At 35.7% G+C, this 11,436-nt stretch overlaps 2 protein-coding genes across 2 annotated transcripts; both read right to left on the minus strand.

The window, feature by feature from the left end:
* Positions 1–4,105: 4,105 nt before the first annotated feature.
* On the minus strand, positions 4,106–4,828 carry LOC106305478 (dof zinc finger protein DOF3.5). The gene has a single exon (XM_013741842.1). It carries the CDS (start codon positions 4,826–4,828, stop codon positions 4,106–4,108), a length of 723 nt encoding a protein of 240 aa, XP_013597296.1.
* A 952-nt stretch (positions 4,829–5,780) lies between these two features.
* LOC106306776 (lipase-like PAD4) lies at positions 5,781–10,103 on the minus strand. The gene is made up of 2 exons (XM_013743522.1): positions 9,778–10,103; positions 5,781–7,238 (listed from the first exon to the last, which is right to left on the minus strand). The coding sequence occupies exons 1-2, from the start codon at positions 10,096–10,098 to the stop codon at positions 5,910–5,912; spliced, it is 1,650 nt and encodes a 549-aa protein (XP_013598976.1). The 5' UTR covers positions 10,099–10,103; the 3' UTR covers positions 5,781–5,909.
* Positions 10,104–11,436: the final 1,333 nt, after the last annotated feature.

An 11,436-nucleotide genomic window follows, 5' to 3' on the forward strand; every position in this document is an offset into this window, starting at 1 on the left:
GAGGGGCAACACAATGTAAACAAAGGTGGAGGAAGCTTAACGAGGGTTTTTGTAAGTTTGTTGGGTGTTTTGATGCAGCTAGGAAACAGAAGTCCAGTGGGCAGAGTGAGGATGGTGTATTAAAAATGGCTCATGAAATATTCTTCAATGACTTCAAGGTCAAGTTTACCCTCGAGCATGCTTGGTTAAAACTTCGCCATGATCAGAAATGGTGTGGTGCTTCAGAGACTAAAGGCAAGGTAAGCTCAAAAAGAAGAAAATTGAATGATCAGTCCGCACAGTCAGCGTCTTCTGTGCCAGGGTGCGATGATGAGGATGAAGCATCGGCTCGGCCCATTGGGGTCAAAGCAGCAAAGGGCAAAGGTAAAAGCAAGGCAAAGACTTCGGACGAGGCAGTGGAGTTTCAGGGCATCTGAGAGATAAAGCAAAGGAATTTTGAGTTAAAGGAGAAGTTTAACAAGCAAAAGTTGTTTGATAGCCTCATTGCCAAGACAGAGCCTCTAGATGAACTAGAAATCTCTTTGAAAAACAAACTAATAACTGACATGTTGCTAAGTTAGAATGGGAAGTTAGTTTGGTTTCTCTTGTGTGCTTAATCTGGAGTCTGTAGTTTGTTGTTGTTGTGCTTAATATCGAGTCTCTTTGTTGCTGGTCTGTATGCTGGTTTCTCTTTGTTGTAATATTGTATCTCGTCATGTTGTATCTCGTGTTGTCTTATGTATCTTTCCTCTCTTTGTTTTATTGCAGGTATATCACATGGGACTTGCAGATGAAGACAGTTACCATGTGACAGAACAAGACAATATGTTTGATGTAATAAAGTTATTGAGTTTTGTATCTCGTGAAGTCCTAATTTGTGTGAAATGTTTCACGTTTTTTTTTAGTTGTACCAAACGATATACAACCTGTCTAAACTTGTCTATATAAACTTGTGAGAAAGAAATCAAATGCAAAACAAAACAACAACTTTGAGCATCTTCACTTCTTTTTCAAAAGCAATTATTTCTTCTCCTTAACCGAGCAAAACAAATCATCTCTAAGCAATTGTTTCTTCTCCATCACGTTTCTTATCCTTCTCATTTCTTCTCCTTCACATTTCTTCTTCTTCTCATTTCTTCTCCTTCTCATTTCAAATGGCATTTTCTTCTTCTAATAATTTCGAAGACTTGGATGAAAGATTTGATTAAATTTTCGATCAACAATTCGAAAATCTTCTAATTCGTCATGGTGAGCATCAAGAAGCATCAAGGTCAAAAAAGAAACGAACCTACATTGAAAGACAACGAGAAGAAGGACACATGCAGTTGTGGAACGATTATTTTAGTGAAGATGCAACATATCCTTCTCACATGTTTCGACGGCATTTTCGAATGAACAAGCCCTTGTTCATGCGTATTGTTGATCGACTATCCGCTGAAATCTCATACTTTCAACAAAGAAGAGATGCTACTGGAAGGTTTGGTAACTCCCCGTTACAAAAGGCAACGACAGCAATTCGTATGATGGCATATGGTTTCCCAGCTGATGCGGTCGACGAATACCTCCGACTTGGCGAGACCACCGTACTTTTATGCTTGGAACATTTTGTTCAAGGAATCATAAATTTATTTGGAGATGAGTATCTAAGAAGACCCACGCCAGAAGATCTTCAACGTCTACTCGATATTGGAGAGATACGCGGGTTTCCCGGGATGATAGGAAGCATTGATTGTATGCATTGGGAGTGGAAGAATTGTCCGACCGCATGGAAAGGTCAATATACACGTGGATCAGGAAAGCCAACAATTATTTTAGAAGTTGTAGCTTCACAAGATCTCTGGATATGGCACGCGTTTTTCGAACCTCCAAGTACATTAAACGATATCAATGTTCTTGATCGACCCGGTTTTTGATAATATATTACAAGGTCGAGCTCCAAAAGTTAATTACATTGTCAACGGACACGAGTACAATTTGGCTTACTATCTCATAGATGGTATTTATCCAAAATGGGCTACTTTTGTCCAATCTATTTCACTTCCGAAAGGTCCGAAAGTATCTTTATTCGCTACACAACAAGAAGCTGTACGTAAAGATGTCGAGCGTGCTTTTGGGGTCTTGCAAGCTCGATTTGCCATAGTCAAAAATTTAGCTCTTTTGTGGGATAAAATAAAATTGGAAAGATAATGAGAGCATGTATCATTCTACATAATATGATTATAGAAGACGAACGAGATGGGTACACTCAGTATGATTTATATGTTTTCGCGCAACCGGAATCAAACCGAAGTTCACAAGTGGATAGCACGTTTTTTACAGATATGCCTTTAAATCTCGGCAATATGATGAGCATTCGGAATCGAGTTCGTGATAGAAGAATACATCAACAATTGAAAGATGATTTGGTTGAGAATATATGGCAAAAATTTGAAATGAATCAAGATTTCAACTAATCGTTTTTTTCTCGTTTACTATTTGTATTTGTATTTTTAATATGTTTTAATGTCATTTTTATTAAAAAAATTTATGTATGCTTTTATTTTAAATCAATCTACTTTTAAAAAAAAATATTATTTAAAAACTCCTATGGGTTTCTCCCATTGGAGAGGAAAAAATTATTTGCACTAACCAAAGTTCTAAACTTGTCAAATCACCTCATTTACTCTTAATTTAATCATTAGACCCATTAGAGGGTCTAATGGATGGACATGCTCTTAACTTATTTGCCTCTGAGTTGACAAAAAAAAACTTATTTGCCTCTGAACACAAGTTGCAGAATTTCCTCTATTCTAGTTCACCATTTTCTCTATATTTATTTTCTTCTCTTTTAACTATCTAATTATAGTTATATACCTTTTGCTCAACAAAAAACAATCTAATTTTATGTTTTAAGTTCACTACCATAAATATTTATGTATAGAAATTTTAGAAATATTACATAATTAAATTTACGAGAAAATTATACTAAGCGACCGAAAACATCACCTTAAAGTGCTACTCTGATTATTTGTTATGGTGGCGAGATTATTTCTTCGTTCTTGATGAGAGAAATTGTTCTCCACCTCTTAGCCTCTTAACAGTTACTAATATGAATTGGACTATCAGGATTTGTTAGTCCTACGTACTCATATGAGTTTGCATGTTTAGAGCTATAAATATTAAAATCCATATAGAATTGGATTGGATTCCACATGTAGACTATCCTTGATAAATCATGAATTGTGGCAAATTACATGGTTAATAAGATTGTTTGACAACCACGGGGTGGTAGGCTAGTGGTCTTGAGGCAGTTTTCCCGTCAATACGGACCCGGCTTCGAAACCCCCTGTGGCCACCCGGGCCCTCCCTGCTAATTCCTGGGGTGGAAATTACGTGGTTGCTGCGGGTCTCGTGGGATTAGTCGGTTGACCTCGGTCGCCGGATTCCCACGGTTAACAAAAAAAAAAAAAAATTGTTCGACTAGTCAAGACTAACGAGTTGGATTCGTGTTTTTTCTTCATTATCAATATAATGATATACATCTAAAAAATATGCAATCAGTTACATATTTTTTTCTATATGTATGTGAGGTAGTAGACAATACAGAAAATTACTTAATTCATTATTTTCCAATCGATGGTACTTGCTTAAAACCGAACAATAATATATCTTTGGCAATGAAAAATCAACTGATTAATTGTAGGAAGAAGTTGAAAGGAAAAGTAGCAACAAATATGCTCTTTCTCTGACACAACTTTTAGAGAAGATCTATACACGCACACAGAAAGGCCAGAGACACAACAACTCTCACACGTGTCCCCATGGTACACGTGCGTCTCACTTTCAGTGAATTGCAAGTTCAAGTAACAAGCAAATCTCAATCGAATCCAAAGACAAGGACCTCCACGTGGTATTCTTGGGCAAGTCTTGAAAACGACTTATTATAGCATCATATTTAGGTCGAGAATCACTACCAAAGTAATAAAGTTATAGCCTATGTATACATATTACCCCTTAAATTTGTACTTAAATAATCGACTCTCTTAATTTACATGAAATGAACCATAAGATCTTCATATAAATGTGTATATGTTATATATGATAGGTAGAATACAAACTTTTTTTTTTTTAATGCAAATATGGATTATTATCCATCGGTTGAGAAATCAAAAGGGCTCCAGCTTCCGAACAAGAAGTTGGTAGAGTCATTGGATTCATCAGCAAAATTAACCACCGGTTCATGAACAGTCTCAGCCGAAGTTACACCACCAACTTCTATATGGTTATTATGACCAATCAATAAAGCATCAGACCAAACACTATTAGTGTCAATAGAAAGAAGCTCTTCACCAGGAAACGGAGGCAACCCATTATAACCACATTCCTCAATAATGTGTTCCACCTGATGATCATAATGATGATCATCACCGATGTCCATACTCCAATTAGAGGGTTCCATCGAAGCGCCTGTGGCTAAATCGCATGTTGCTTGAAGTGTGGGTTCGTCAGGCTTTGGATTCAAGAAGTTGGCGTAAACAAGAGCAAGATCTATGTTTGGTGAGCCACCACCGGAGTTGCATGAACTAGCGGTTACGCCGGTTTTAGCGTTACTCGAGGAAGATTTGGTACGGCGGGATTTGCGGCAGCCACCACCTACAGGCACGTTGCGGAGGGAGCCGCCTTTGGTCCAATATCTACGGCAGCCTTTGCAGAAGTAGCGAGGTTGAGTGAGGCTGTAGTTGTTGTAATAACAGAACTTTGTGTTTGATGATCCACATCTTGGACAGCTTGGCGTTATTTCTGCGTTTGCGTTTGCGTTTGCATTTGGCCGCCATATAAACGATGACGTCAAGGCTTCTGTTCTCTCCATATCTCTCTTCTCTATTCTCTCTCTCACAATAAGAATGTATTATATACGATCCATGAATGTGTGTGTGAGTTTGTGCATGTGGAGAGGGTGTTACACGTGTAGGCTGTAGAGTGGAGGAGGGACGTAGGGAGCAATTGCCTCGTAAGGGTGCACTCACTGTTGCTTCTTGGGGGAGACAGGTTTAAGGGTTTTGAATCTTTGATATGTTTAAATAATAAGATATGTGAATTAGAAAAAGGTTATTTAAATATATAGTCTTGGAGATTGTTTCGAAGCGAACTAAGAAGCCTATGACCTCTCGGAAGAGAAGGGTTATTTGGTGTACATTGAGCTATTTGTACGGCTTAGTTAATGGAGGTTGCACGATTACTATATACAATTTGAGACATATTGTACAATATTCATTGTAAGAGAAAATGTATTCACATTATATTAAAAGAAATAGCTGTAACAATAATGGTAAGAAATATAATTGTATCGATAATCAATAGTAGTAAGTAAAACATTCTTCTATTCACATTACAATCTTTAATTAACACATTAGTATAATAAGTCGCCATAGCGATGAAGTTTAATTTGGTCAAAGTTGTTAATGATCGGAAATTGCGTGCGAGTCATATCACTTAGTATGAAAATGTTATGTATAAGGTATATGAATAAAGGATGAAACAAGAAAACACAAAGTTTTGTAGAATCTCTATATATGTGTATACTTGACTTTTTTGATTATTTACACTAAAAAAAGGTACTTGGAAAAGAAAATCTGAATGGGGAAAAGAGTTTCTTGGATCATGTGTTTTATGGCAATCTCCAAGAATCCTATGTGGGTCTTGACAATTTTCAATATACTTATTTATTTAAGTCCTGAAAATAGCTTACCTTATACTACATGTAGGAGATTAGGCAACCATCTTGGTTTTAGACTAATACTCGCTTACATTAGAAACTCAACTGCATAAACTTATTGAACATAAATGATAAAGATTATTTCAGAATAGTAGAATACACCAGAAAGTATTACATAAACATGATGAACAACATTCGATAGAGATCGTTACAAATTAGATTGCTATTAAGCCAGCTAAGTCTCCATTGCGTCACTCTCATCAGCAACCATTCCAATTCCATTATCCTTTTTGAACTCTGTCAGCTTCTTCTTCCACACACGGTGACTCGAGTTCTCCGCAAGAACATCAAGCGAAACGTCCTTCATCTTCACCAATGTATCAGCATATATCTCAAATCCAACAATCTTTTCCCATAACAAAGCTCGCCTCTGCTCATTGGTACCTTCGCTTCTCACATCATCCAACCACTCTTTTGCCTCCTCGACCTTAGCCCAAAAGCAAGTATCCTGAGTAGTGCTAGCATATCGAGTTCTCGCAGTCTTCACTCTATGACACTCCCCTTTTTCTTTCCACCACTTATCAAACAGTAAATACCTTTTGGGTCTATTCCCATTCTCCATGTAATGACCATTACCAGTCTTTGAATATTTGTACTTGTAGAAGTACGCAATGTCCAGTGGTTCGGCTAAGAGCTGGTAAAACTGCGATGCAAATAGCCATTTCAATTCGAAATCAAAATCAGGAGGCAATTCATTTGTCTCCACCATGTCATACACACGGTCCCAAAACTTAGCTAGCTTTGCGCGGCTCATGTTTACCCTTAACTCTCTTTGATTTGAGTATAGTTTGAAGTTATCATAGTAACCGAGCTTCTTGGGCGACGCGTCGCAACTGTCTTTGTACCATTGAATATCTAGTCTTGATGGCAAGACATCACCAAGCTCAATAGCTAACTCACTCGCTCTCTCAATCCTAGCACGACTCATTCTTGTAGCGGTTTCTATGCATTCTTTAGCTGATACACCACTTGGGTGATCAACAGAGAATCCAAGAGATTCCACGGCTAATGCGACACCAGCTTCGTAGCTATTATCTGAGATATCCCCACTATGAAAGCTTCTTGATATGAGAAACTGGTGAGAGAGTGTAGACACGTAATGTTCGTACCTTTGACGTTCCTCAATGTTTGGAGTTCCTGTTGAGTTGAGTATATGAAACATCCTACGAACTGAAGCAGCATTGTCTAAGCATACACCTCCATTGTCGGAACAGAAGAGATATGTTCCAAAGGGCCAGAGTGGTTCATCGTTTCTTCTGGGAACGAGGTCGTGGATGGAAACCACGTGGCAGAAATTTTGGGCTACATGTGATTGGGAGATTGAGGAAGAGAGAGATTGGTTGCCGAGCAAAGGAGAGCCGAAGGTGATGCAGAGTAGAGGGTATGACGGCGACAAAGGTACTGAAAGGAGCCAAAGTGCGGTGAGTGCTGCAACTGCGCCGCCGGTTGAATATCCGGTTATTACCACCTGTTCTCTGTCTTCCTTTTCCAGTCCTATTGTGATCTGTTACGTTCATAAATTTAGTGTGTTACGTTACAATAAACTGGCTGATTAACGGACATTGGTACGAGGTAATGGGATTATAATTTGTAACTTAGTTAGCCATGATATGACCTAACTAAACTAAATGAACAACTTTTTTAAAGATATAAATGAACAATTTTCAGTACTAATGTAAACCTATTTAGAGACTAAACTGCCAATTAAATAGTTTGACTAGTAGTGCAGAAAACTGATACAAACCGAATCAGGAAACGATATTTTGATAAGATAAATGAAGGAAAGAGATTTGGCTTGATTTTTTTCATATCTGAGCGAGAATCATATATAAAACCCTTAAATTTTATCATAAATCACTCCAATAACCGATATCATATAAAACTGAACCGAACGATATTGAGCTTATACAAGCAGCATCTGTATATGACCTAAACCGGAAATTTTTCTAAAAGCAAAATCCAACCTGAATCGAATAGAAACAGAAGCATGCACATTAATCAGTTTTACTAATTTCTAACTTATATATGTATCAACAAAGTCCAAATATAAAAAAATATCAATAAAATCAACCAACGGTCCGTTCTTGTTTTGTTACTCTCTCTGTTCTATATTGTAAACAGTATTGCTACTCTTCAATAGTAAAATGATCTTTATTAGAAAAAAACTAGTAGAAGGTATTATTTTCATTCAATAGCGTAAAAAAAGAAGCGAATATTCGCTGAAAAGAATGATGCTGACAAATCACAAGTGACACAATCACACAACCTTTAAAAGTTTTTGAGGTGCTTATAGCATAAATCTCTTATTAATATTTTTTTAGTTTTTCCAATTCAAAAAAATTATGAGCCACATCTCAAATCGCTGTAATAGCGTAATTAGAAAAACATTTAAAAAAGGTTATGGGCAGAAATCTCTCGCTCAATTTTATAGTTTATCTCTGTGATATTATCCGAGAAATCACTTTTCTAGATGTTACGCTCACGTTAATTCTCACAGTGATTGATTACTATGATATCTTTAATGAATTAAAAAATATATTTAAATACTATTATTTGCTTTATAAAACTTTTCAAATAAAAATATAAAATAAAAAGGAAATATTTATAAAAAAAATTTAAAAAATTAAAACGAAAATATATGTATATAATATGATTTCATAATAAAAGGAAAGTTCACAAAATAGTCAAATATCATTTAAAATATATTTTTAAATAATGTAACTTACCGAGTCACCGGATAATTGGATCGACCATGGACGAATCGTGGATTAATAAATAAATTTTTTCTTATATAATAATATGTTGACTATTGAAAATATAAGAAATATTTTATGTTTTAAAAAAATTTGGAAAATATTTAACCTTAGTTTTCTTTATTTTTATTTTCATTTCACTTACAACATATCAAAAAAAAAAAATATTAAGACTATTAATATTTTGTAACAAGTTAAGAGTTATGACATAGAATAAAATATATCAAAACTTAAAATCTATAAGTATTCAAATGTCTAATATGAATAATAAAATTAAATCTAAATCCAAAATAAGTCAAATTATCGATAACAAAAATAAACTAATGTCAAATCACATCAACTAGTTTTGTTAATAGATTCATAATCCACATGACCATATGATCTTTTTATTTTTGAAAAAAACCAAAAATTTTAAATTCTTAATTAGAATACAAAACAAATTCTAATAACGTAACTGAAAAATCCAAGAAAAAATAATTTGTAAAGTTTCGTATTGATTCAACCAGTGGTTCAACCAGTAGCCGAGTTCTAGGTTTTAGGTTTTAATGGGTTCTTAAATAATGGAATTTTTCCTAAAACCCAAACCGAAATACATACCGAGTCACCGGATTTACCGGTTTGACCGCGGATCCGGATCGGATTTCAAAACACTAGTTCTACTTTTTAATAAACTGAATACACAAGTTTAAAATAATAATTAATTTGTTTGTACGTTTTGAAATTGTAAACAAAAATAAAAATCATAAATAAAATTAACTATTACACTATGCATAAGTTTAAATAATATAATAATATTGTTTTACATTTAGTATTAGCTAAATTAATACTCATGAAAACTTAGGTGTGGATATCTTTATCAACAGAGGTGAAAATTTAGCCAAGTTTTTTAGTAGATATCTCACAAAAAATTATATCGTTTTGGGAAATTTAATAAGTTTTATCAATAATAATACTCTAAAATACGGAGTATAAAAAATGAATAATTGAAGGAGTGTGGACAATTGACCATTGAAATCTGAGGAAAGGCTCATTTAAGAAAAAAAAACTCCTATAGAAATTTCTCTACCACTTGTTTTTGTTATAATATATTCGTAGTTTAACTATATAATAATTTTTTTTTAAAGATTTATTAGTTTTTTGTTAGACCTGTATCTTTTTTGACAAGCCATGTAATATAGATTATGAGCAGAAATTATTATATCTAGGAAAAATTCAGGAAGTCCTTCTAATAAAATATTATTTAATGAATTATCTATTATTTATTGAAGAAAACAGAAACAGAAAACAAACCTGAGACTCAATAAAGAGAGCCGAGGAAACAAAAAGGTCAAGTATTGCACCGTTGACCATAGGCGGAGGCTCGTCAGATGTTGATGATGTTGAAAAGGCGGAGAAAAGCTCATTTCCGTCGACTTTCAGGTCCACGAGGTTCCCCGGTTGATTCATCTCCACCTCCGGTAAAGCAACGTACATGGTTCCGGCAATACGCTGTATCTGAATACTCTTTGAGCTATCTGCGAGGTTGCATAAACTCCATGAGTCGGACCATAAAGGAGTCGACATCATAAGCGAAGCTAGTAACTCGCTCGTCTCGAATTGGCACTCTTCCATAACTACTTGCGGGGTCTGTGTTGTTGAACTTGGCCTTTTTAACGAAAGAATGTCAAGGAAAATTTCTAAGAAACCTCCATATAGTTTCTTGGGTATTTACTTTGTAGGTTCTTGATTCTTGTCTACTTGATGAGTCGTCTCTCTAGTCTCCTTCAGTTTTTTTGGGTCTTTTTTCCTAAATAATTGTACTATAAGGGTCTATCTCAACACTACAAAAAAACACGCCGAATTCCGACGGAGATTCCGACGGACATCAATGTCGTCGGACGTTTGTGACGGATTACCGACCAATTTCCGACGAAAACCAAAAATTTGAAGTCGTCGGAATTTTCCAACAAATTTCCGACGAACCATGTGACCGTTGCCGACAAATATATATGACCGTTGTATAGCCGTTTGAGATTGGAAAATACTGACGGAATTCCCACGGACTTCTTTACATCCGTCGGAATTTCGTCGGAAAGTCGTCGGAGGGCCGTAAGCAATTTCCAATAAATACAGCCCCTCCTCATTCAACTCATTCACACTTCATTCTCTCTTCATTCTCTTTAGTCATAACAATTCCGTGAAAATCATGTCTTCAGAAGTTTATTATCGTTCGTGGATGGATAAACCTCATTTGGATCCGAACACCAATTTGCTTACGGAAGAATACGTTCAAGGGATTGGAGAATTCATGAGGCTTGTTCAACAGCAACCAGATGCAAAAAGTGGTATGTTAAGATGTCCCTGCTCTTCTTGCAATAATAATAAGGTTATAAAAGAATTTGATGTTTGGACTCATTTGTATATGAAAGGGTTTTCACGTAATTATAAAGTTTGGTACCTTCATGGGGAAACTGGTTATGAATATGGTAGTACTAGCGAACCTCAGCCTGTTAGTGAACCTCAGCCTGATATTAGGTTAGAAGAATCTAGAACGGATATAGATTATGGTGTAGGTACTGAGCAGATGGTACATGATCATTATAGAGGGGAAGAACCAAACCCCGAGTCTAGGAGATTTTTTGACATGTTGGATGCAGGAAAACAACCTTTGTATCAAAATTGTAGAGATGGTCATTCAGTCTTATCATCTGCAACTAGATTAATGGGTATTAAGACAGACTATAATTTGGCTGAAGAATGTATGGATGCGATTACTGATTTTGTCAAAGGTATTCTACCTGAGGATAACCTTGCACCGGGTTCATACTACGAGGTTCAGAAACTTGTTGCAGGTCTTCAACTACCGTATGAAGTGATAGATGTATGTATTGACAACTGCATGATCTACTAGAGAGCGGATGAGACACGGAATATATGCAAATTTTGTGGGAAACCTCGTTATCAGGACAC

Source organism: Brassica oleracea, chromosome C7 (genome assembly GCF_000695525.1).
Source record: "Brassica oleracea var. oleracea cultivar TO1000 chromosome C7, BOL, whole genome shotgun sequence".
NCBI lineage: Eukaryota > Viridiplantae > Streptophyta > Magnoliopsida > Brassicales > Brassicaceae > Brassica > Brassica oleracea.

Excerpts from the sequence above, each read along its gene's own strand:
- LOC106305478 (XM_013741842.1), bottom strand. The coding sequence starts at position 4,828 with ATGGAGAGAACAGAAGCCTTGACGTCATCGTTTATATGGCGGCCAAAT.
- LOC106306776 (XM_013743522.1), bottom strand. The coding sequence starts at position 10,098 with ATGGAAGAGTGCCAATTCGAGACGAGCGAGTTACTAGCTTCGCTTATG. Across the intron at positions 7,239-9,777 it reads CTCTCTTTATTGAGTCTCAG|ATCACAATAGGACTGGAAAA; the intron begins GTTTGTTTTCTG and ends TGAACGTAACAG.